We start from the raw sequence: 27453 nt of genomic DNA, 5'->3' as shown, positions 1-27453 counted from the left end.
TTGAATCCCCCTACCCCCCCCCCCCCCCGAAAAAAAATCCTGGTACGCCCATGATGCAAAGAGTAGTTCAAACTTTATCACTACGCATTTTCCTAATAAATTTCGATTACACGTCGAATTTCATATACGAAATAAACTATATGGATTGGTTGCTTCAACCTAGGAGTTTTTATTTATGCCAACGTTAACTGTTAAACGATGATAGCCACTTAGAATCGGCAGATCAATAGATGCTGTCTTTACCGAAACTGGACGGTATTTCGAAACCAAAAATGTATGTTAAGACCTTAAATAGTAATTGGTATCTTAAAGATACTGGGAAAAATTAAGTAAGGAGTACTGATTTAGCTTTCGAAGTTGGTGACTGTAACAACATTTACGATGTCTCGATGTGTTGTTATGCCGGGGATTTTACTTGAATTCAATAGTTGAATAAATGACGATCTAGAATCACAATGAAAGGTTTTTTTGATAAAACAAAACTCTGGAACTTTATTTAAATACAACGTAAGTACAGCTTATGTACAAATTACAAATCAATTGAGCATGAAACATATTACAAAGGCTTTAAATCAGAGCTCTCAGAAACGTGACTGTCTACAAGGAATTATTTTTATCGACTCCTTGTCTCTCCTACCGCCAATTCTCTGGCGCTAACCCTTTTAAAAAAATGTCTTTGTTTAATTTCAAATCAACCAATAGATTTCAAACATCATAATCACGTCTTGGGAAAATCCTGAGGCGCTGTCAAGGTTCTAAATTTGTGGGGTAATTCCTGAGGCTCAGTAAGGGTTTATATTTCTTTTAAATGTAAAATGTACAAATAATTCTATAATGTAATCTGTGACAGTGACAATAAAATCTCCCATCGCGCCCCCCCCCCTTTTTCATGCGCTGGGCCTGGAGCGGTCGCCCCACTTGCCACCCCATAAGGCCGCTACTTATTCGTTAGCGTGGTAGAAAGTTCGAGCAGCGTAGTGTGACTTCATTTTTACGCATTTAAACATTTAACACCAAAGACCTATTTATTTTTTATCTACATAAATATTATTTAGCTTTTAAATATATATCAACATTTTAAAATACATTAACATTAAAATTCCTTTGATTTGTGTTTTGTTATTTAACATTATGTAGACATAGGCCCCTATGTAGACTTATACTCTTAAGTGAGCAATACTTATATGTATGTGTGTGTATGTATAAAAAATTCTCATATGTCACAAGTGAAAAACTCGAGATCGACCGTTATATTGGTTTGAAATGTTTTCATTATTGATAAATTGATTTTGGCTACAGTGTTTTTGAATGACAATTTTTACATGATGTCAAGGGAAAAAACTTGACACCGCCTTTTTATATAATTTTATACTTTTAACAGACACTTAATAAAAGAAAGAAAATAAAAATAAACATCTTGAGCTTTTATTTTAATCTTTTGCCTTCCATTATCAATCATCATATTGCTTCATATTGATATCAGAAAGGGCATTAAAACATTTCTGTAAGGTAAGAACAAAAGTTCTCTGGTTCCGAAGAATTTGAGGGCTTGGTAAATATTTGGAACTGAAGGCAGCATTGTGTTTGGTGAGGCAATTTTCCATCTTTCTGTTGTAATGAAAGTAAATGGGATTTGAACATGGACAACGTGATACATTTACAAGGTCATTCAAAATGTTTGCAGCTTTGTAACATCCGAAAACTCCATTATTGATACCTTTCTTGTTACAGCCTAAGTCGTGGAAGTCTTGAACTATAGAATGCAGATCGTAAAGATCATCGCTCTGTTTCATAAGTGCATCTTTAAGTCTACTAATTTCTAGACTGTCATCGTTTCTGCAGTAATCTTTCAACTCTTCTAATATAAAATCTGTACAGTAACCATGACTCCTGTTTAAAACCAGATAAATTCCATGAAGAAAATTGATTCTGTGTGTCAAAGGATTCTTTAGTTTTCGATCCAAAAAATCTTTGACAAATATTGGTTTTGAGTTCTTAATAATCGATCTCTGCAATATAAAAAAAAATTACTTTTAGTTATTTACGAAAAACATTTTAATAAATGTAAGGAAGAGAAGACTTAAAGTGACATGTGATTTAAACTATCAAGATACTTTTTTCTTCATCTTAAAAAATGCAAACATGTTTTCACAGTAACTTAAATTGGATATCCTTTCTATATAGATCTTAGATATGGGTAGGCCTACCCCTATACAGAAAGCAACTAAGACTACTTGAGCACTTTCACCAAAGGTGCTTTCGCTCCTTCATGGACATACGGTGGCAAGACCGAACAACAAACAGCGATGTTCTTGCAAACCCCGGTATGGACAGTATAGATGATCTTCTTATGGTCCGACATTTACGCTGGGCAGGGCACGTATCCCGTATGGGAGACTAACGTATGCCAAAGGCAGTCTTTTTTGGTGAGCTTAATTAAAGATGCTCGACGTAACAGAGGTGCCCCAAGGAAATGCTTTAAAGCCACTTCAGTGCCAACTTGCCTAAGCTGACATAGAAGAGAGCACCTGGCTGCATGCGGCTTTAGAACGAGACAGCTTGAGGTCAATCACTTGAAACCAAAAGAAAATCCGCTTCCGAGTAGAGACGAAAAGAAAACTCTTAATCGACCACCGGTGGAGAAGGGTCATACTTCCCTTGGATGTGACAAATATGTAGGTCACAGCTGGGGTTGCGTTGCCACGAGAGATACTGCATTTAGCTTCGGACTCGATTCAAGCCTTTTATATATATATATATATCATGGGCGTAGCCAGGGGGGGGTTCTTGGGGTTCAACCCCCCCCCCCGAAATGAAATCCCCCCCTCGCAGGGGGTGGGGGGAACGGAATTAAGTGATTGATTTTTTATTTCATTTTGTTTATTTTAGGTGAGATTTTAATACTAAATCATCACTTACCACAGCACAGCCGAGGCAGTTTTGAGTTAAATACCCTCTACCAGGGAGTTTTGAGTTTAAATCCCCCTACCAGGGGGTTTTGAGATTTTAAAAAACCCTATCAGGGAGTTTTGAGATACAAATCCCTCTACCAGGGGGCTTTGAGTTTAAAACCCCCCTACAGAGGGTTTTGAATTTTAAACCCCCTACCTGAGGTTTTTGCAGTTAAATACCCCTCTTCTATAAAACAAAACAAAAAAAATGCAAACAACAATCCCCAAATTCCAACAGCACAGTTGAGGAAGATTTTGATTTTAACCCCCCCCCCCCCCCTCCAAAATTACGATAAACCCCATCTTCAATATAAAAAAAGCAAATTACACACTCAAAATTCTATGAGCGTAGCCAAAGGGGTTTTGAGTTTAACCCCCCCTCCAGTTGGGGTTTGAAGCTAAAAAGTACCTCTTCAATATAAAAAAAAAAAAAGCAAATTACACACTCAAAAATCTATGAGCGTAGCCAAAGGGGTTTTGAGTTTAAATCCCCCTCCTCCAGATGGCTTTTTCTTTAAAGTTTAAAACCCCTCCAGATGGTTTTGAGTTTAAAATTCCCATACAGAGCGTTTAGAGCTGAAAAACTCTCTCTTCAATATTATTTTAAAGCAAACTACAGTCACCAAATTCTAAGATCGTAGCTAAATGGGGTTTTGAATTAAAAACAAAACAAAAAAACTCCAGAGATTTCTTAGTTTAAAACCCCTCAACAGATGATTTGACAAAAAACTTTTCTTTTTCGATATAAATCTAAAGCGAAATACAGGCATGTAATTCAAAGAGCGTAGTCAAGAAAGGTTACAAATTTCTACCAGTGGCTTGGGCTCCATTAATAAAGTGTGTATAGTCTTCTGCCGAAATTGAAAATCATTAAATGTGTCTCAACAAAGATGGCTAAGACAGATTTTAGGAGTCAGTCATAGAGATCGGGTCTAAATCAAAGAAATCATATGCCGAACTGGGAGTCGAATCCTTAGTAAGGTTGTGACAGAGCGGCGCCTTCGACGGAGGTCACGGACAGAGCGTCGCATGAGGTTTTGCGGGACAAGTTCTCACACAAAATGAATTACGCAAAATAAGAGTTGCGGAAACAGCTTGCCGGAAAATGCGCCGAACGGCGCGAGAGGGTCTAAGTCAGTAAGAATAGCACATTAGGTTTTTAAAATAAAACTTTTTAATAGCAGGAAAATGCAGTGTAGATACCTCAGAATATGCATTTTGTTGGATTTCAATACCAGAAATAGTGCTCGGCGGCGGGGCTTCGCCCCGCGCTGGGGGAGCGCTGCGATCTCCCCCAGACCCCCTTACTAGCAAGGGCGGGGAGTCTACAATAAACAATAAACGTCTTCCGAAAGGGTCAGAATGTAATAAAGATTAATTATGTACACATACACACACATATATATTTTTTTTCCGCGGGGAGGGGGGGTCGGGGGGGGGGGATCCCCCCCCCAAAACCCTCCCCGAATAAAAATCCTGGCTACGCCCATGATATATATATATATAGACTCTCTCTCTCTCTCTCTCTCTCTCTATATATATATATATATATATATATATATATATGAACATGTCGGCTGAACGGGTAAACCAATTTTCATACTTTACATTTATTTTCGTGTCAAAATAAAATAAAAATGTGAAAAGAACATTCTCCAATTTTAATTCAATCTAGTAGATCAGTAATATCCATACTAAGGCCCGCTTGACGTGGGTCATATCTGGCTAAAAAAATAATACAATTTTAAAAATTTAATCTGATTACTCAATAGCATTTATATTTTCTCACAACCTGTACATTTTCAAGACTAATTAATAAGAAATGCAAAAGTAGCTTTTATATAAGAGTAAGTTTACGACAAGATAAAGACGAACCCCTTCTTACTGTTTCACCTCCGCCACCAACCCTTTAGATTAATTGTTAACATTTTAAAAATATTTAATATATATTATGTCGCTACCCGTCACTGATGTAAAATTAACCCAAATATAAATCCTTAGTAAATATAAAGTTAACTTTGAGGGTAAAGTAGTAAATGTTACCAAAACAGCTTTCACTCCGACCATAATATATAAAGCAAAAGATTGATAAGCAGTCGGATCAGGTATTTTCGACGATAAATGTACAATTTTCCCATAAGCCTTAACCCTTATGGTGTGCTTGTGTAAAGGGGATTAAGGCTACCTTTATCTACCCTCATATTTATATTATATAATGTGATTTGTCCCGCATTCTCATGATTGTCATTTTTTCCCGTTTTGTCAGCTTTACTTTTTTATCATGGGAATGCAGTTAGAAATTTGTTATAGTTGCTATTTTTGATAACGTCATTGATAATTCATAGCATGAGGATAAAATATATGTTAAAGTTTTTAATTATCTTCAAAATTAATGTCGCTATTAATGAGTGTCTAATTTTCCTCATTGTCAAAAAGTGCTTAATTTATCGTTGTCTACATTTCCAGGTGCCTAAATTTCCAGTGCCTAAATTTTCACTGCAGATTTAGAGAGGAAGATCCTTCTAATGGAATTAAGATGCTACAGAAGGATTCTGGGTATCACATTTATAGACCTTGTCGCAAACCAAGAGATTAGAGACAAGGGATATTACAACTATTGGACCTCACGATGACCTGCTAGCTATTATAAAAAAAATACAACAACCGTAAACTTAAAATATATGGCCATATTAGAAGGTCTTTAGGGCTCGCAAAGACCTTCCTACAGGGAAAAGTACCAGGAAAAAAGAAAAAAGAGGCAGACAGAGATAGTGATTGGAAGACAACATATAAAAACAATGGACTGCGTGCCATTGAAAGAGGTTCTATCCAAGGCAAAAGACAAAGGAATGGAGAAAGACGGTCGACAGATCTTGCGTGGTGTCCCAACGGTTCAACAGACTAAGCGATAGGTGAAGGCAAAGGTGATCTAGGTTTATGTCTTTAAGACTTGATTCTCAAATGTAAAACCACGTTTCTTATTTTCTACTCCTCGCTAAAAACAACAACAACTCAAAATTGACCCCCAAAGTGGTCCAACCAGGCAGGTAAAAAGCAAGCTTTAATATTTTCAGAAAGAAAGAATATCAGAATTAAATTGTTAGGCTAATGGCAGAGAACAACGGAGAAAGAAGGTAGACAGATCTTATGTGGTGCCCCAACGGTCTAGCAGACAAAGGGATATGTGAAAGTGAAGGAGAAATTCGGACTGAACCTGGTCTATTTAATGTAATATAATGATTATCTAACTGATCTAGTTGTTTTATAAAGGAAAACAAGAAAACAAGGTTACAAAGACAGTTTGTGTGGAAACACAAACTCAAAATCGGCCCCCGAAGTTGTCCACCCATGCGGGTAAAAAGGCAGGAATCAATATTTTCAGAAAGAACATCAGAATTAAATTATAACAAAAACAAATGACAGAGAAGAATGGAGAAAGAAAGTTGACAGATCTTGTGTGGTGCCCCACCGGTCCAGCACAGCAAAGGATATGTGAAAGTGAAGTTAAATGTGAACCTGGCCTAACTGATGTCTTGTAATGAATATATAATTGATCTTATTGTTTTGGATATAGTCAATCTCTTATTAAAATCCTCCAAAAAAAAATCCTTTAGTTAAGCGTTCTATGGCTGCTGCATAGCGCTGCGGTTCACGCGATAATATGAAAAACTACTTATTAATTGTTGTTTTAAATTATGTCCAACTTATATGTATACAAAATAGATTTTTTCTCTTAAAAAAAAGTTAGCATTATTTTGGGGTAAATGTAGTAGTTAGTATGACAGAACTTACATAACTTAGTAATACAAATGTAAAAAAAAAAAATTTGACAAAAAATCTAAAACTATTGGCATAATGTATTAAAAATATGGCAAATCGCAAGAGCCTCTCGTGTTTGTTACTATTAATGGTGAATATTTATAGTGGTTATAGTGGTTATATAATATATATAGTGAATAGTGAATATTTGTAAAAGTGGTGTATTTTTATGAAAAAAAACTGCTTGCATAAGTGATTTTAAAAATGAGATTTTTCGCTTTTATAAAAAAAAAAAAAAAAATAATAAATAAAAATTAGCTGTTGCATCGGAACTTTAAATGGACTAAAATATTAAGATGTCGGATTTTCATCATCATTTCTAGTTTACGAGATCGAAACTGGACGGACAGAGAGATTTTTCACACAAAACTAATAGCGTCTTTTCCCCTTTCGGAAGGGGGGGGGGAGGCGCTTAAAAACATTTCTGTGTATAATAAAATAAAAAAAAATTCTCCCTTTTCTTTATTCAGTGTTTGTTGCACAAATGTGTATTGCAGTTCACGTGATAATATAAAAAAAAATACTTTATAATTATTGTTTGAATTTTTTCCACTTATATGCATTCTACGTAGTGGTTAGTAGGACAGAACTTACAGAACTTAGCAATACAATTGTAAAAAAAAAATATTTTGTAACAAAAAAAAACCCTTATACTGTTTAAAAATATTGTAAACTGGACGACCGGCGGTGTAGCATACGCCGTTATTTTGCAGGGCCGGCCTTAGGGCCACTTCAACATATGCGACCGCCATCTTACGAAGTTCAAGAGCTACAGTTTCGTCGATGACATTGTCCCAGAAATATGAAGACTGCTAGAAATAAACTGTTACCTGATGCAGGAATGTCGACTACATTGAAAGACTGTTGACTCCACAAAATATATGTGAAGAGGTGATCATGGTTAGGAAACAAAGGGCAATACGAAGGGGCAAAATCAAAACAAAGCTACAGAAAAAAATTCAACTATTTTAATGACACCAGATATTGACGTGTGTAAAAAATAAATGCACACATAAATATAGTAAAGTTTATAGAATGTATAAGGATAATGATTACTTGTTCCACACCCCCACCCCCTCTTTTTTATGTGAGGTAAAAATAAAAAAAGAGTGATCTTTCTTGGTCACAACGGTCCAGCATTACTATTTTGTGACGGGTGACTTAATTGTTCTCCTCCCCCGTCTCTTGTATGTTTTTTCATGGGATAATTCTATACGCAGAAATAAGAGAGTGATCTTTCCTTTACTTCTTCTTCTCGTCGAAACTGTTGAGGGAAGAAGAGAATTATATATTTGGCTGAATGCTCTCCCTTACTAAATAGCCTCCCGCGTTTGTTTACTATTAATAGTGAATAGTTGTAGAAATGGTGTATTTTTTATTAAAAAACTGCTTGCATACTTGATTTTAAAAATTTCATTTTTTCGTTTTCACAAAACTAATTGGGTCTTTCCCCCTTTTGGAGGACGAAAAAAAAACCCACCGAGATAAAATGACAAGACAAACCGCAATGGGCTTCATTTAAAGATATCAAGATGTCCAAGACATAGATGTTTCATAGTTTAAATAATTACGTAATGGATAAGTTGTATATCTACATCCTTCTTCCCTAGTGCTATTAGAGCATGGTATGGGTTGCCTGAGCTAGTCTGGAAACCAGTGACTTAGCAGAATTTAAGTCATTGGTTAATATTCATGACTAAATGCATGACGCGAGGACGTAATCATCTTCTTTTTTAAAGTAACGTCTGTATTATATAAGATAAGATAAGAAAATATTTTTACATACAAAAAGCCAATAAAAAACAATAACCCATTTTCATTTACTATTGTTATGAGATACGCACCGGCCATTTATTTTACAGCATAAAAGAAAATGAAAAAAAAGGTTATCTAACTGTTAGAACTCCTCACTTATAACTATATCTTTCAAGAATGTAAAAGGTATTTTTATGTATCAAACAAAATATTTAACAATTATTATAGGACTAATTGGTTAATTTTTTAATTAATTCATGTTTTGTTAGTTAAAAAAATTATTGTTTAAAGTTTCAACTTCATTCAAAAATAGGTATGGGAGAAATAAAGTGTACAATTATTTAAGGAAACAAATCCCGACATATTTAGCCACATCTGTAAAAAAAATGATACATTAATTTCCGTATTGGTATGGAACAAACTAATAAATAACCTGTAATAAATTGACGAAGTTACATTTTTAGCGGACCACTTAAGGTGAAAAGTCACTATTAGGTTTGTGTAAAATGTCCGTCTGTCAAACTCAAATCTCAAAAAACTAGAAGAAAGATATTTAGTTTATAAGCGATGTTTTCATAAAAATATACCAATTCTAAAACAATACATAAATGTAAGGGAGGTTATGTTTACAATATCTGAACAAAGAAATATATATATATATATATTATATTTTCAGTAGGCTTATATCCTAATTAAAATGTATTTCTAAAATATACAAGAATTGTTCTCAACAAATATAAAAATTAGTTAACTGTATTATTTTAGTACACTAGCTGCTAAAATTTAAAGAAAACATTTATGTTTGTTTATAAAGGCTTAGATTGCTTTTTGTATGTACACTTTTAAAAATCGACCATTTATATAGCACTTTCGTGTGCAGTATGACAGCCGAAAGTGAAATTTTCACTATCAAATTTTATTTATTTCTCTTTAGTGCTGCATCAATACGCTTACTTTTCTTCATTTTGTCTTTTGGTCTGTCTGTCACGTTTAGATTAAAAAAAAAGACTTAAAAGTTTTGAAAAATCTGATTTAACCTTTTATTCTCCTCCCAAAACATTGCAATAGTTTTTAATTATTTATAATAGTTTTTTTCCGGATGTTCTTTTTTGAAAATCCCCATCCAGAGGGCTTTAAGTTAAAATCCTCTCCAGAGGGATATAAGTTAAAAACCACCTAAAGAGGATTTTGAAGCTCAAATTAACTTCTTCGATATAAACTAAAGCAAACTACATTATCCAAATTTCTATAAGCGTGGCCAGGGGGGAGGCGGGTTGAGTTAAAAAAACAACCAGTTCCAAGGGGCTTTTAGTTTAAAAGTTTCCAGAGTAAAAAAAAAACATACAGAGAGTTTTGAAGTTAGAATATTCAATATTATTATAAAGCAAACTAGAAACACCAAATTTCGAGAGCTTTAAAAAAAAAAACTCCAGATAATACCACCTGGCTGGAAAGGGCGGGGTGTCTACTGTCTTTCCACTAACTCCCTGAAAAACGTCTTCCGAAAGAATGAGGGTCGGAATGTAATAAAAATATATTACGTGCAATCGCACACATAAAATCCTGGCTACGCCCATGTGCTCACCACTTTAAAGTTACAAGAAAAATAGAAAAAGCTTTGCCGTAATTACCTTTTTAATTGGTTTTCCTCTCTTGAGAACATAAACATATTTACATTTTTTGTTCACTCTCTTTTTTATTAATCCTAAAGTGATCCAAGTTTTCATGGTGAATTGAACAGTCTCTAAGAAGCGCTTTGCACAGAGATACAGACAGCTTGAAATAGAGAATTAACTTACGAATGTAATATACATATAGGACCTATATTCGCTCGTGTGACGTCAGTGTTGGTCATGTGACTGCTTTGGTTATTCTTAATTATTTATTTGGTTACGTACCAAATTAAATTTCCCAGATGTTCTGCTTAAAGAATTACACCACGCAGGGGAAGACAAAGGTGTTGCGTTCATGTGTCATATCACATCTGGTCTCAGCCAATGTGGTGGGCGCACAAACAAAGTGACCAACGACCTTGACCAGTCTTTTGTTTTCCATTTTGCTTTTGGAGTGTAGCCCAAACTCTTACAAGTCTTTCTTTCCACGTGTCTAACCCTTCTATTTCCGCCAATGGGTGCAGTGGTGCTACCTACGTCTTGAATTTTTGTTAATATCTGATCGTAGAATTCTCTTCGTTTCTATAATTTAATTAGCGACAGTCATTTTGTACCAATGCTTACGAAAAGAAATGCATGTATTCAAATAGATCAATGTATTTAAGAAACATATGGCGCTAAACAAAAACAGTTGGTTAAAATATTTTTAATTGCTTCTTGCATACATTTATTATTGTTAGTCTAGATCTGTATCAAATTTAATTCGATGACTGATCCAAACTAATTGATACAATTACACTTAATATAGCTTTGTTTATTTAAAGTATTTTAAAAATGTGTTTTCGTGTTTCCTGGCTGATTCAAGCAACCCATTCTATTTCTATGCTTTAATTGCACATTTATTATATAGTTTCTTAATGTAATCTTGAGTTAATGGTCTTAAACAGAGGATGCATATTCTACTATTTGTATTTAAGGTTAAATAACATTGACCTTGTGTGTTCTTCTTTTTATTGGTAAATACTTTCAGTGCGAATTATTTTGATCGAAACAATGGAGTTTTCTTAAAATCTAAATGAACAAAAATCTAAAACTAACGTATCTGAAAGAGTTTTAATAAATCATTTTTGTAATGTAAATTGATATAAATGAAATGAAAAATTAAGAGTGGGAAAAAAAGTCTAATCAGTCCCATACGGTAAAATACTTTTTTTTTTTCAGTTTGGTCACCCCATGTCTACCTTTTCTTTGGGAAACGAGGGGGGCGCAGTAATTTGACTGGCTAATTAAATATCTGTAAACAGACACTTCTAGTATCTCCCTATCAACAGCATTCAAGAAATCAAATTTTGATTTTAGTTGAGTTTCGGACTCTAGGTCAACGGAAGCTGTGTCCGATATAATTGTGACAAGACTGTTTGGGGTTTTCTAATACCCCCGTCAGCACTATGAACACTATTTTTAGGGTATTTTCTTGCTTCCCTATTGGCTTAATCGGCTCCAATAATGACCGTCTACATTTACCTGGCTGAGAAGCGTTGCCCGGGAGACGCATGTGACCAGTGTACACATTGAGAGAAACAAAAAGATTAGACACATGGGAACAGCAGAGTGCGCGCGCAAACAAAAACAAAACAAAAGGAAAACAAAAGAATGGGCAAGATAGAATGGTCACATTGTGTGTTGGTCCCACATGGGCATAGACTAAGCACAAAACTTAAGAAGGCCTAAGTCTTCCTGGCGCCTTTTGAATACTTCGTTAAATAGAACATCTGGGAATTTTTTTTATAGTTAATTTAAAAAAAAAAGAGTAGACAACTGTCACGTATCTATTTGACATTGACGTCACATGACCACAAACATTATATATTTTAAATGAACACTCTATTTCAAGCAATGTCTGTATCCGAGTAAAGCGCCTTTTAACATGTTTTTTTTTCCACAATGAAGACTTGGATAACTTTAGGATTAATTAAAAAAAAAAAGAAAAACAACAAGAGATGTAAATAAGTTCTGAAGAAATGAAAACCAATTAGAAAAGTAATTGTGTCATGATTTTCTAGTTATTTTATACTTAAAGTTGTTTTAATTGCATATCTGAAACAGTTTTGTTAAAATGATTACTATTTTGATTAATAAACTATTAAATTATCAATGAGTTAAACTAGATGATATTTAATTCATTGTAACTGCGTAAATATCTTGTCAATTTGATGTAATGGTAAAAAAAGATATTTTGTTTTGGATTTGAAATTTTGGAATAAATACATAGGCTTATACGTTTTCCATTTTAAAAAATACATTTTCAGGCCTTGCAATCTATGATATAAAGCTCATCTTTTTTCTGGGGCTTACACTTAACGAGGGTGCCATGTGGCCAGCACAACGACTAACCACCTTTACTTGTCCTCAACTAATGTCGTGTACTCATTAGAATAGATTGGACTCCGGGGGCAGAATTTCTAAATCCCAATCTTCACCAGGATTTGAACCCTAGACCCCTATACACTCAGCCGCCACTCCTCATAATACATAAGCTATATTATGTTCTCTTTAAAACTGTCAGTTGAAATCTTTATGTTTAAACTTCAGGTAATTTGTTTTCCATTCTATTTTTCTTTTTGATATTTTATCAGCTTGCTATCCATAATGTTCATTAGCCTACGACTATGTTAACATCCAACAAAAGGGATTAAAAAATATATAACATTAGGCTCATATGTAAAGCAAAATGGAAAATAAAAAGACAGACAGACACAAACACACAGACACACACACACAGACAGACACAGACATACACACACACATACATACATATATACATACATACATACATACATGCATACATACATACATACATAGATACATACATACATACATACATACATACATACATACATACACACATACATACATACATACATGGGTAGGCCTACAAAGATGCATAGATAAATGGTATATGCAATTGAAGTAAACAACAGAGTATATGCTGGACGGACAGTCTTACACTTTAGGAGGGAGGACACGAAGCTCAAAAGAAGACATGTCCTCGTTTTCCCAGATATCTGTTAATCCTAATTTGTGAACTATAAAGTATAAAGTTATAGAAACAAACAGAAATATATGAGCAACTATATTTGTTGTTATTATTGCAGGGTAAATGTAATTTAAATGCTAATAGAATTCAAGGATCAAAAGTCTAATTAGAACAGTGGTACTATGCGCAGGTTGAAAAAAAAAAGGCTTCGGCTGAAAAAGCAACATAAAGCCTATCAAATATTTCGATATTAATTTGAGTAGCCTATATAGAGTCAAAGATAATATTTAGGATTTTTCTTTTACGAAGGGCGGTTATTTCTATTATCACGTTAGTATCTAGAATTATGTATATATTTTTGTTTACATTAAAATTAAATTATAACTTAGTTTATTTTTAATACTTTAATTTTAGCTAACATGGTTTTTTACAAAGCTTCTATCAACACACTCTGTCTAGCCAAAAGTTTGTACACGCTATTTCTCCCGACACACAATATCGGAACAAGTTGAAATTTCGCACATTTATTTTCTTTACCTGACAATACAAGAATCAATAAAAAAATTAATCAATTCGTTAATTAACTATTGGTAAAAAAATCTTTTCTTTGGTATCTTAACAAGGGAATGAAATAATATTTGATTGAAGTGATGTTATAAGCTGAATTAGTTCCCTCAGTCTTATTAAACACAAACGTGAAATAGAAACAATTTAATACATAACTTTACAATCTTTCATGTTCATAGAGTCTCCCTAGTAGAGTCGTTACCGCGTTAGCTTGAGAAGCCTGAGAAGGCTTTAACTCACAAGTATGAATTCAGGTCGTTGTCTTTTTTTTCAATAATGCTTTTTTTTTATTGTTAGTCTAGATAACTAGATCTATTACAAGTTTAATTACATGACTGCAAGGCCGCAGAAAGGATTGTGGCCGTCTGCGTGTGAAATAAAAAAATGCCGCTCCCTTTTTTTTTCTTCAAAGGAAATGTATTACGACTGAGCTGGACACTGTACCAAAAACGTTGGTTGATTTAAATCCATTTTTTTCAGATCATTCAATTTTTACCTTTCATATTCGAACCGTTGTTATATCCCGCATGTTCTCTTAGATGTTTTATTTATGTTTTTGTATTTTTTTTTTTACATCGAAGTTACAAAGTCTTTCTCCAGTTGTTTCAGTAATTGGCCGAAACCCTAGAAAATGTTCACGTATTTAATTGCAACATGAGATATTTAAGAAAAAGACGTATGAGACGTATTTGGTGTATTATATTTGTGAAAGTATTTGTGTGCTTGTACGATTTCAAGGATTTTATTTTCTATTTCACTGAAATTTTGAAATTGCAGGTATTTATTAATACATATACCCTTTTGCGTGTGGTGTCAAATAAACTATTTGTGAATCCTTTAAAAGCAAAAAATTGCTGATAATAATTCGTTTTATAAAGGATTGCTAGGGCTGCTTTTCAAAATCGTGCATTCTTTAATTGGTTGCATCTGACATAGGTGGATTTGGAGGTGCCTACAAATGTATCCAATAATTAGAGTTAATATAAAATATTAAAATATTTGAGTAATTTTTTTTTGAAACTAAAAATTTTTTTTAATGAAAAGGTAACCTTGTAATAATGATTTGGCCGCCTGCGTGCAATGCACACATTGCATAATAGGTAGCGGAAGCTCTGCATGACTTATCCAAAGTAATTGTTACAAGTACGCTTAATATAAGCTTTGTTTTTTTTTTAAAGTATTTTTCATGTCATTCTTGTTACAAGAATACGCGTCATTGTAAAAAAAAAGTTTTAATAATTTGGATTATTTCGCAAACGCATATGGGCAACTATGGATGGCTGCCTGGTGGTCGTGTGATATGTGCTAGAAACGGTCGTTTCGATGGTCCCAGGTTGAAATCCTGCCAGGCATCTTGGCCCGCTACCTCCACCCCCCCAAAAAAAAAATAGGACCAAAGCGCACTTGGCATGCGCACTGTACTGTAGTGAGTTTATATCAAGAGAAATAGTGGAGTATTGTGGAGAGAATTAGGATGTTGATCTCATGAGGATTAAACAAAAGGTTATATTGCAAAGGAATAATCTTTACACATTGAACTCATTAGTAGAACAACTCACCCGCTATGTCAGTACAAAAGAAGAACGCGACAAAGAAATGTTCAATTCATTCGAGGACGAAGATCTCTTGAATGACCAGGACGTTTCACATTGTCCATGTAGAAATGACATTTATTTTCACTACTACAGAAAGATGAAAGAATGTCTCACCAAAGACAATGTTGCCTTCAGTTAGAAATATTTTTAAAGTATTGCGTTCAGTTAGAAATATTTACAAAGTCCTCATAGTGCATGATAATTTTCTTTTTTTTTTTTAATATTTGGATTCCATTTGCTTTGTTTTGTAGTGTCTATGTGGATATTCTATTTGATGATGTTACATGTATATGTCACAAATAATTATGTTGAAATTTAATTTTTACTACCTGAGTGTAGTCTTAATGTTGTGCATAAGGAATAAACGATCATTTCATTAAGAGGAAAAGTCTGCTATTTATAATCTGTGAGTCTCTGCATGCTACATATTTTATATAATTTATTTTTATATATTTTTACAATTTAATTTGGAAAGATTCAACAGGCACTTTTAAAGCATTAAAATACAAGATTGTTTAAAACACCCTATAAGGCACCCTGTTTTTTGGACATAGAAATATGTTTATAATACAGTGGTGTAGCTAAGGATTTGGAAGCCCGGCTTGACCTCTTTAGGAGGCCCTGCATTTTGAACACATGACATGAGATAATGGCGCAATATTTAATGTAAAAACAAATTTTGGACACTCATTTTGGGCCCCTCCTCAAACAGGGACCCAGAGTTTGTTTGGACATTAGGGCCCCCCTTTTCCCCCCCCCCCAACCAAGCTTCGCCTAATGTCAACATCAGACTTGTTTAGTCACAGATAATGTGCACTTTCTTTCTGCACTATCTTGGATGGCGATGCGCATGGCAAAGTCATAACAATATACAATATATCATTTCATCATCGGTCATTTCATCCCCGGTCATTTCATTCCCGGTCACTTCATCCCCTGGTCACTTCATCCCCTTGTCACTTCATCCCCTGGTCACTTCATCCCCGGTCATTTCATCCCCAATTAAATATTTTATATATAAATATGATTATGTAGAATGCTTTTTGACATTTTATGACTTGTTACTAAAGCGTTTATAGTGTTTCCTCTTGCACTTTTGTTTTCTTAATGAGAAATCTTATATTATATTGTAAATCTGGGTGTGTACTTAGCTATAGCGCTTCTATTGGATGTATGGGTTGTAATATCATAATATTATCATGATCGAAGGCCAACGTTTGGTGGAAGTAGTAAAAAATCATTCGAGAGATAGAAGTGCGATTAGAATAATTATGATCATGCCACTGATAACTTATCATCAAAGGCCAAGGTGTGGTGCAAGTAGTGGAAATCTTTTGAGAGATAGAAGTGCGATTACAATAATTATGACCGTGCAGCTGATAACTTATCATGAAAGGCCAAGGTGTGGTGAAAGTACGACAATGTTTCACTTTATTTTATTTTTCAATCGCTCTTTCTTGAAAATGGGCGCGTCATTTTTAGTCTTGAAATAAGATTTTATTTTTTTCTAACAAAGGCGGAGTTCACCCATCCTCGTGATATCATGTCGCCTGTATAAGTTTTGCTTTAATTCCTTTTAAACATTAACGTGTTACAATTTTGTCATTTAAATAAAAAAATGAATACATTAAATATTGCTCATTTCATGATTTTTAAAATTACAATGTGTTAGATAAAAATGATCAGATGATAAAAATATCAGGGGATGAAATGACCGGGGATGAAGTGACCGGGGATGAAGTGACCGGGAATCTATATATATAGGCTTTTATATGGTATAATATACATTTTAGTTGAAACATTGTTATACGTTTTTTTTTCATTAATTTATGCTGTTTTTAATGTTATGTCTTTCATATTATGCTAATTCCTGATACATTATGCACACCGCCTTTTATATACCTTTATACTTTTAACAGACACTGAATAAAAGAAAGAAAATAAAAATAAATATCTTGAACTTTTATTTTAATCTTTTGCCTTCCATTTTCAATCATCATATTGCTTCGTATTGATATCAGAAAGGGAATAAGAACACTTCTGTAAGGTAAGAAAAAAAGTTCTTTGGTTCCGAAGAATTTGACGACTTGATAAATATTTGGAACGGAAGGCAGCATTGTGTTTGGTGAGGCAATTTTCCATCTTTCTGTTGTAATGAAAGTAAATGGGATTTGAACATGGACAACGTGATACACTGTCAAGGTCATTCAAATTTTTTGCAGCTTTGTAACAACCGAAAACACCATTTTCGATATCTTCCTTGTTACAGCCTAAGTCGTGGAAAGCTTGAACTGTAGAATTCAGAAAGTAAAGATCATCGTACTGTTCCAAAAGTGCATCTTTAAGTCTACTAATTTCTAGACTGTCATCGTTTCTGCAGTAATCTTTTAACTCGTCTAATATAAACTTTGTGCAGTAACCAAAACTGTTTAATAAAACCAGACATATTCCATGAAGAAAATTGATTCTCTGAGTCAAAGGATTTTTTAGTTTTTGATCCAAAAAATCTTTGACAAATATTGGTTTTGAGTTCCTGAAAATCGATCTCTGCAATTAAAAAAACTACTTTTAGTTATTTACGAAAAACATTTTAATAAATGTAAGGAAGAAAACACTTAAAGTGACATTTGATTCGAACTATTAAGATACTTTTTTCTTCATCTTAAAAAAATGTAAAATTACAGGCGTTATAACGAAACAGATTTCTGAATGAAGTATTTAACTTAATACATGGAAGCGCAAAAAGGAATTATTGCATCATTATGCATTTAACATTTTCAAATCGAATACACACATATATATAAATTAATGAAACTTGGCATAAAAGTGCCTTACATCATGGCGAAAACCGTAGTGTATATTAAATTTCCATCTCACAACCACAAGGCCCTAAAAATAGAGAAAAAGTACCTAATTGTATCTCTATTTAATAACAAAACTTTTTAACAAATCGGGTAAACACATTTTCACAGTAACTTATATTGGATATCCTTTCTATATAGATCTGAGTCATGGGTAATATATAGAAAGCAACTAAGACTTCTTGAGCACTTTCACCAAAGATGCTTGCGCTCCTTCATGGACATACGGTGGCAAGACCGAACTACAAACAGCGATGTCCTTGCGAACGCCGGAATGGACAGCATAGATGAACTTCTTATGGTCCGACATTTACGCTGGGCAGGACACGTGTCCTGTGTGGGGGACAAACGTATGCAAAAGGCAGTCTTTTTTTGGTGAGCTAAAAGGTAGTCGACGTAACAGAGGTGCCCCAAGGAAAAGCTTCAAAGACCAGCTTAGGCGTCAACTTGCCTAAGCTGACATAGAAGAGAGCACCTGACAGCTGGAGGTCACTCACTTGAGACCAAAACAAAATCGGCTGCCGAGGACAGACGAAAAGAAAACTCTTAATCGACCACCGGTGGACAAAGGTCATGCTTGCCTTGATGTTTTAAAAAATATGTAGGTCACAGCAACTAGCGGATAAAAAACCCTAAGCCTAAAGCCCAGTAAACCCTAACCTAAGCATATACGCGCATTAAACATATATATATATATATATATATATATATATATATATATATATATATATATATATATATATATATATATATATATATATATATAAGAATGTTTTTACAAATCAGTGTTTCTCAACATTCGGCGAAAAAAACAACCAGTCGTGTTAAGACGAAGCCTGGACGCCAAAATCGTTTTCTTGCATTCTTCACTGCAGAAACGCATTCTACTGACATCTACAGCTCATTATTCATCCTATTAAAAAAGGACATTTGAATAATGTTTTACTTGAAAAATATTCTAATATAAATTTACAGGCCCTTAATACATCGCAAATACAACCGATTTGTTATTGAAAAAATAAGATAACCAACATATTTAGATTACGACTTTGAGGATCGCCGCAAAAAAAAAAATAAAAAAATAAAAAAGAAATTTGTTTGTATTATTATAGCTTTTATATAGCGCTACTTTCATGCTTATAGCATGCTCAGAGCGCTTTGGTCCAATCTCATTTGTGGACCGGTGGAGGGGAGGGGGTATCTAGGAGTTTGTTTTCCGTGCTGCCTTTAGGCGCTCAGTAAACGCAACTCTGCCCGAGTAGGGTGTCGAAGCTCGAGCCCCCTTCTATGTAGCCAAGACAAGCCAAGTTAAAGCGCACTTAGCCTCTCGACCACGCTTCCCACCATGTTTGTAGGCATGTTTATAACTTTGTTTTGTTACAGAATTATAATTCAAAGCAAAAAAAAAAACATTTTGGAAGTGGAAGAAGAAATTAGGTGAACCAATTAGATTCTAATCTAAATTGAAGATTAAATAGGAAATTATTTTCTCATTTTTTTATACAGCGGAAAATTATCAGTATGAGTTAAGGTTTGAAAAAAGATGTCGACGAAATTAATATTTGGTTTCAGAACTCAACTCAAGTGTTTCCCCTACCCTTATCTTCAACTTCTCTCCCCCCCCCCACACCGCCCCCAAAATAAAATATCCCTTCTGCAGTTGATGTCAGAACTCATCTGAATTGTTTCTCTTCTATTGAAAAATTTCGTATGAATTCTAAATTTTCCAAAACAAAGTCTTAAAATATCTAAGATAAATTCATATGCAATGACATAAACTAAATCGCCATATTTGACTATTCTGTTTTAAAACTTCATCTTTTCATCTGGAAGGGGGAGAGGACGGTAGTGTGAAAACGTTAATCCTCGCTCCTTTTTATAATTTCCGCTAAAGATTGCATTTGGCATAAAAGAATAGGGGGTGGTGCGAATCAATAAAAGAATTAAATTTATAGCATATATAAATGATATATATATATATATATATATATATATATATATAAATTATATTAGTCACATTTTTTTTTAGTTTTGCAAATACAAAATGAAAAAAGTATTAGTTTGTTCGATGGGCGGAAGGCGATTGCATGTATGTAACAATGTCACAAAAACTAAAGAACTTATTATAGATTTCAGAAAGAAAAAACAAACTATACGTGAACTGCAATTAAACACGACATCTATAGAACAAGTAAAAGCATATAAATATCTAGGCGTTATCATTAACAACAAACTTTCATGGGAAGACCACCTTGGAACTCTGACAAAGAAAACATGCCTGCGACTCTTTTTTCTATACAAACTCAATAGCTTTAAACTAAACAAGAAGATCCTAGATACTTTTTACGGCGCGACTATACAAAATCAGATGAATAACTTGTTGGCAAAGCAACGCTTCATCTAAACTGTTGCGACGTCTAAAGGGCATCAAAAATTACCATATTTAAAGGAACTTTTTGAACAAAAGTGTCTAAAAGGAAAATCGAAAAAATCTTGGAAGACAACGGCCACTCGCTCCATCAGAACTACGCCAGGTCGTCGCGAAGTGGGCGACTGATGTCTATCAAAACAAGAGCAGAGCGATACAAAAACTCGTTCGTGCCTCATTCGGTCAGACTATATCACCGCCACTCGTTGATCAGGAAACATGAAAAGCACCAAGATGCCTGTGTGTAGTCGCTGAATGAACTCTTTATATTGTGTCTGTTGCATTTATGTGTATTTTCTGTTGTGTTGTCTATATATGAGAAAAGAGTCCTTGTAATCACAACAATATTCCGTAAGGATCAATAAAGCAGTTTTAGTCTTAGTATCACCCCATCCAATCTGGTACAATCATTTTTCATGTTATATTATCTAATGATAAAATTTGAGATCAGAGTGTGCGTGCGACATAATATACAAATGGGTTAAATCGGCGGTTCTCAATATTTTAAGCTCGTCGACCACCCTTTCCAATTCCTCACTTTTCGCGACCCCCAACAGTAAATTATTTTTGGTTATAAGTATGATGTTACAGAATTATAATTGGAGGCCTAATGTAAATATCTGATTTGCATTGGAAACGCTTAATGTTTAATCACAGTACAAAATGTCATTATATTCTTGAAATATTCATTTCTCCAATTACAAATCAATGAAATAATTTGTTTATGACGTGCATTTATTTACATTTGTATTTCATATTCACATTCCACACACATGTGTGACAATTTTCTGTATTTAAACTTGATCTTTAACAGGCTGTTTCGGGAAAAAAAAAGATATTATTGTAAATGGAAGAAGAAGGTGCAACACACACAAATCAGAACATGACTGCAACCGCTTGATCCAGACGTGTGTAATTAAAGAGAAATGTTTCGCTGTTCAACTATTTCTGTCTCTTGAACATCTTTAACTTTGACTTTCATTGGATTTCTGGCAAGTGTAAATAGGATGTGAAGTCCATTTGGAAAGTAGGATGATATTTCGTCCACAAACATGCACATTCTTTGAAAGCAATTATTATTTTATTTGTTTGCTTGGTTCAAAGTCATTTTCCTCATAGAGAGAAGATAAAATTGAAGCATGTAAATATTAATTTTTTTACAAATGACATACTGAGGAGTTGATGTTTTTTTTATTCCTGCTTAAACTAATGGGGAAGGCACAGGAAAAGTGGTGCATGTCTGACAAAAGTGTACAAGAGCAGCGGGGAGACAACTGAAGTGTCACTTGAACTGCATGAGGGAGCTATGAGAAACTACGTTCAGCACGAGTTTCTTACCAGAGAACCACGAGAGGCCCATGCTTTCCTCTCCAGCTACCATTTGGAGTTCATCAGATGTTCATGGTGTCCAATCTGTTGTTGATTTATAAACAAAGTTTATGTATTAAAATTTAAATTTATGGATGCCTTATTCAACCTTTTTAAAACGTACATTGTTTAGTCCATATATTACGGATTGGTCGCTTCGTTTGATGAAAAGTTATAAATGATTTAGGTAATTACTGGCCTCAATATTGTTCTAACACAATATATATATATATATATATATATATATATATATATATATATATATATATATATATATACAAACATATCAGCTGGATAATTAAAATGTACGAAAAAAATTCTGATTCAGTTGTCCGCAACATCTATCCCCGAGTAACAATATATTTAGATTTTGTAAGTTCAAATAAAAAAAAAGTAGTATGTGACAAGTTTAACATGTTAGAATGGACAAAAAATCCATAATTTTGATGGACTTAAGCGACCCCTGAGAGATGGTCAGTCGACCCCAAAGAGAGTCGCGACCCACAGGTTAAAAACCCCTGGGTTAAATCATCATTATGTAGCTTTTATGATATAGATAATCAACTACTTTTGTTCAAAAACTATGATTTCTCCATAGACATAGGACCGCCTCCCCATTCGGCTAGTGTAGGGAGGGCAGCAAAAGCAATCGCCCGCCCCCCACCTCAACAAATAGGCTAAGATACCAGAAGTGTAGTGACATAATAAAAAAAATATTGTAATTCAACTAATTTTGCTCACAAACTATAATTTCAAATTAAAGTAGGACCGCCCTCCCCCCTCAAAGGGTTTAGGTTGGAAGGGCAGTAGATGCATTTGCCCCCCCCCCCCCCCCCCACTAAAACGGCCAACATACTAGTAAAAAAAGGAAAGTTCCCCTTTCAGACCTTGTGGTCTAGAGGGCAGATGATGTAAATGTCATCTGATTTTGTGGCCTACGGTTAACGAGGGAGTCATGTGGCCAGCACAACGACCAACCGCCTTTACTTTTCCCCAACTAATGTCTGGGTGGACTCAGAGGCGCCCAAAAATCCAGAAATTAAAAACACCAGTCTTCACCAGGATTCGAACCCCGGATCTCGATTCGGAAGTCAAGCGCTTTACCGCTCAGCCACCACGCCTTCTTGAATATTATTTATCGAATAATTATTTTTTTTTTGGTGGTGATCCTCAAACCCTTAATCTAAATTTGTGGGGTATCTTATCTTTTCAAGTAACAAATCGGTTTTATTTGCAATGTATTAAGGGCCTATAAATTCATATCAACATTATTCAAAAGATCCTTAATAATAGGATGAATAATGAGCTGAAGATGTCAAGAGAATGCGTTTCTGCAGTGAAGAATGCAAGAGAACGCTTTTGGCGTCGTGGCTTCGGTCCAAACCTCACTGATGAATAATAAGCTGTAGATGTCAGGAGAATGCGTTTCTGCAGTAAAGAATGCAAGAAAACGCTTTTGACGTCGGCGCTTCGGCCGGAACCTCACTGATGAATAATAAGTTGTAGATGTCAGGAGAATGCGTTTCTGCAGCAAAAAAAAAAAAAAAAAAAAGCTTTTGGCGACGGAACTTTGCCCCGAACTCCTCTGGAGAAGCTTACAGCGCTCACCTAGACCCCCGAGCTTGCAAGAGAAAGGCCTCAACATGGCTGTGTATATTGTCGCCGAAGGTTGAGAAATACCACTTTATTTTATTCTCCTATATATATATGTATATATATATAATATATTATATATATATATATATATATATATATATATATATATATATTTATATATATTTATATATGCTGTAAGATAGTTTGTAAGCACGTTTATGCATAGGGTTAGAGTTTATTGGGCGTTAGGGTTAGGGAAATTTCTGGATCCGCTAGTGGTTAACATAAATAATTGTTTAAAGTTTCAACTTGATTCATGAATGGGTATGGGAGAAATAATGTGTACAATTATTTAAGTAGACAAATCCCGACCTATTTAGTCATATCTGTAAATAATAATAGAATGTTTCTGTATTGGTATGAAACAAACTAATTAATAACCTGTAAGTTACACGTGCTATTAGCTGAAATTTTATTTTTAGCGGACCCCGTAAGGGGAAAAGTCACTATTAGATTTGTGCAAAATGTCCGTCCGTCAAACTCAGATCTTAAAAACTAGAAAAGAGATATTTAGTTTAGAAAAATTAAGTATGCAAGCGATGTTTTCATAAAAATAAACTAATTCTAAAATAATACATAAATGTAATGGAGATTATGTTTATTATATCTTAACAAAGAAATATATTTTGTGTGTATTTTCAGTAGGTATATATATAAACTAATTAAAATATATTTATAAAATGTACAAAAATGTTCACGACAAATATAAAAAATAGTTAATTGTATTTTTGTACTAGTACACTAGCCAATAAAACTAAAAGAAAACATTTATGTTTCTTTATAAGGCTAAGCATGCACGTTGTAAGTAAATTTCAAGCACACTTTTTAAAATCGACCTTTTATGCACAAATTTTGTATAGAGGGGGACAGCCCCAAAAACTCCTACATAATCAGATTTTATTTATTTCTCTTTAGTGCATCCATCAGGATAAAAGCCGCTTACTTTTGTTCGTTTTGTCTGTTGATCTGTCTGTCACGTTTAGATTTTTAAAAAAGAATTAAAAGCTATTGAAAATCTGAATTAACCTTTCATTTTCCTCCCAATACATTGCAATAGTTTTAAGCATCTATAAAAAGTTGTTCCGGATGTTTTTATAGAAAAAAAACAACATCCTGTTGGCTTTAAATTCAACCCCCCTTCATAGAGCTTTAAGTTAAAACCACCTTCAAGAGTGTTTTGAAGCTAAAATCCACCTCTTCGATATAAAATTAAAGCAATTTACAGTTTCCAAAATTCTATAAGCGTAGACAAGGTGGGCTTTGAGTTTAAAACCCCATCCAGAGGGTTTTGAATTTTTTAAAAATGTAGAGGGTTTTGAAGATTAAAAAAACCCTCTTCAATATATTTCTAAAGCAAACTACAAACACCAAATTTCGAGTTTATTAAAAAAAAAAAACACACCAGATAATACCACCTGGCTGTAAAGGGCGGGGTGTCTACTGTCTTTCCACTAACACCCTGAAGAACCTATTCTATGGTACAATAAACGTCTTCCGAAAGAATGTAGAGTCGGAATGTAGTAAAGATTAATTACGTGCAATCGCACACATAAAATCCTGGCTACGCCCATGTGCTCACTACTTTAAAGTTACAAGAAAAATATAAAAAAGCTTTACCGTAATTACCTTTTTAATTGGTTTTCCTCTCTTGAGAACATAAACATATTTACATTTTTTGTTCACTCTCTTTTTTATTAATCCTAAAGTGATCCAAGTTTTCATGGTGAATTGAACAGTCCCTAAGAAGCGCTTTGCACAGAGATACACAGATAGCTTGAAATAGAGAATTAACTTACGAATGTAATACGTTTACGCCCTATATTTATACGCTAGTGTGATGTCAATGATGGTCATGTGACTGCTTTGGTTCTTAATTATTTATTTGGTTACGTACCAAATTAAATTTCCCAGATGTTCTGTTGAACGAAGAATGAAAGAATTACGCCACGCGGGCGAAGACAAAGGTTCATTTGTCTTATCGTGGGTCATAGTGTTGTGCGCTTACATCTGGTCTGAACCAATGTGGGGGCGCATTAACAAAGTGACCAACGACCTTGACCAGTCTTTTGTTTTCCATTTTGTTTTTGGAGTGTAGCCCAAACTCTTACAAGTCTTTCTTTCCACGTGTCTAACCCTTCTATTTCCGCCAATGGGTGCAGTGATGCTACCTACGTCTTGAATTTTTGTTAATATCTGATCGTAGAATTCTCTTCGTTTCTATAATTTAATTAGCGAGTCATTTTATACCAATGCTTACGAAAAGAAATGCATGTATTCAAATAGGTCAATGTATTTAAGAAACATATGGCGCTAAACAAAAACAGTTGGTTAAAATATTTCTAATCGCATAGATTTATTATTGTTAGTCTAGATCTGTTGCAAATTTAATTCGATGACTGATCCAAACTAATTGATACAATTACACTTAATATAAGCTTTGTTTTTTAAAAGTATTTTAAAAATGTTTTTATTGTTTTCTGGCTGATTCAAGCAACCCATTCTATTTCTATGTTCTAATTGCACATTTATTCTATAGTTTCTTAATGTAATCTTGAGTTGATGGTCTTAAACAGAGGATGCATATTTTACTATTTGTATTTAAGGTTAAATAACATTGAACTTGTGTGTTCTTCTTTTTTTTTTTTTGATAAATACTTTCAGTGCGAATTATTTTGATCGAAACAATGGAAATTTCTTAAAATCTAAATGAACAAAATTATATGGGTTGTTAGAGTTACTAAAACTAACGTATCTTTTTTTAAAATTTTATTATAAAATTTAATATATTTATTAAAAAAAATAGGTATCCACAAGCAGTGCACCCCAGAGAGTAACCCCGCACTTAATCGGCTCCTATAATGACCGTCTACATTTACCTGGCTGAGAAGCGTTGCCCGGGAGACGCATGTGACCAGTGTACACATTGAGAGAAATAAAAGAATTAGACACATGGGAAAAGCAGAGTGCGCGCAAACAAAAACAAAACAAAAGGAAAACAAAAGAATGGGCAAGATAGAATGGTCACATTGTGTGTTGGTCCCACATGGGCATAGACTAAGCACAAAACTTAAGAAGGCCTAAGTCTTCCTGGCGCCTTTTGAATACTTCGTTAAATAGAACATCTGAGAAATTTTTTTTTTATAGTTAATTACAAAAATAAAAAAGAGTAGACAACTGTAACGTAACCACCGACATTGACGTCACATGACCACAAACAATATATATTTCAAATGAACACTCTATTTCAAGCAATGTCTGTGTCCGAGTAAAGCGCCTTTTAACATGTTTTTTTTTCCACAATGAAGACTTGGATAACTTTAGGATTAAAAATAAAAAAAAAAGAAAAACAACAAGAAATGTAAATAAGTTCTGAAGAAATGAAAACCAATTAGAAAAGTAATTGTGTCATCATTTTTAGTTATTTTATACTTAATGTTGTTTTTAATTGAATATCTGAAACTGTTTTGTTAATATGACTTTATATTTAGATTAATAAACCATTAAATTATCAATGAATTAAACTAGATGATATTTAATTCATTGTAACTGCGTAAATATCTTGTCAATTTGATGTAATGGTAAAAAAGATATTTCGTTTTTGGATTTGAAATTTTGGAATAAATACATAGGCTTATACGTTTTCCAATATAAAAAATACATTTTCAGGCCTTGCATTCTATGATATAAAGCTCATCTTTTTTCTGGGGCTTACACTTAACGAGGGTGCCATGTGGCCAGCACAACGACTAACCACCTTTACTTGTCCTCAACTAATGTCGTGTACTCATTAGAATAGATTGGAC

At 33.9% G+C, this 27453-nt stretch overlaps 2 protein-coding genes across 3 annotated transcripts; both read right to left on the bottom strand.

Annotated features, from left to right (window-relative positions):
• Positions 1–1451: 1451 nt before the first annotated feature.
• Positions 1452–25705, bottom strand: LOC129928029 (uncharacterized). The gene is made up of 3 exons (XM_056039920.1): positions 25545–25705; positions 10157–10301; positions 1452–2009 (listed from the first exon to the last, which is right to left on the bottom strand). Exons 1-3 carry the CDS (start codon positions 25637–25639, stop codon positions 1452–1454), a joined length of 798 nt encoding a protein of 265 aa, XP_055895895.1. The 5' UTR covers positions 25640–25705.
• On the bottom strand, positions 17298–25551 carry LOC129928030 (uncharacterized). 2 transcript variants are annotated; one of them, XM_056039921.1, is made up of 3 exons: positions 25277–25551; positions 18173–18226; positions 17298–17884 (listed from the first exon to the last, which is right to left on the bottom strand). In XM_056039921.1, the coding sequence occupies exons 1-3, from the start codon at positions 25370–25372 to the stop codon at positions 17327–17329; spliced, it is 708 nt and encodes a 235-aa protein (XP_055895896.1). In that variant the 5' UTR covers positions 25373–25551; the 3' UTR covers positions 17298–17326. The 2 variants fall into 2 exon arrangements, with proteins under 2 accessions (XP_055895896.1, XP_055895897.1); XM_056039922.1 differs by lacking the exon at positions 18173–18226.
• Positions 25706–27453: the final 1748 nt, after the last annotated feature.

The sequence above is a fragment of the Biomphalaria glabrata genome, chromosome 9 (genome assembly GCF_947242115.1).
Source record: "Biomphalaria glabrata chromosome 9, xgBioGlab47.1, whole genome shotgun sequence".
Classification (NCBI taxonomy): domain Eukaryota; kingdom Metazoa; phylum Mollusca; class Gastropoda; family Planorbidae; genus Biomphalaria; species Biomphalaria glabrata.
Note: the sequence above shows the minus strand (reverse complement) of the source record. Positions and strands in the feature narration are given on the sequence as shown.

What these genes read in the sequence shown, in the direction of transcription:
- LOC129928030 (XM_056039921.1), bottom strand. Translation starts at nt 25,372, where the DNA reads ATGAAAACTTGGATCACTTTAGGATTAATAAAAAAGAGAGTGAACAAA. An exon ending in GAGGAAAACCAATTAAAAAG is followed by an intron (nt 18,227 to 25,276) that starts GTAATTACGGTA and finishes CTCTATTTTTAG; the next exon opens with GGCCTTGTGGTTGTGAGATG. An exon ending in ACTACGGTTTTCGCCATGAT is followed by an intron (nt 17,885 to 18,172) that starts GTAAGGCACTTT and finishes TTTTAATTGCAG; the next exon opens with AGATCGATTTTCAGGAACTC.
- LOC129928029 (XM_056039920.1), bottom strand. Translation starts at nt 25,639, where the DNA reads ATGACCCACGATAAGACAAATGAACCTTTGTCTTCGCCCGCGTGGCGT. An exon ending in CATCTGGGAAATTTAATTTG is followed by an intron (nt 10,302 to 25,544) that starts GTACGTAACCAA and finishes CTCTATTTCAAG; the next exon opens with CTGTCTGTATCTCTGTGCAA. An exon ending in GAGGAAAACCAATTAAAAAG is followed by an intron (nt 2,010 to 10,156) that starts GTAATTACGGCA and finishes TTTATATTGCAG; the next exon opens with AGATCGATTATTAAGAACTC.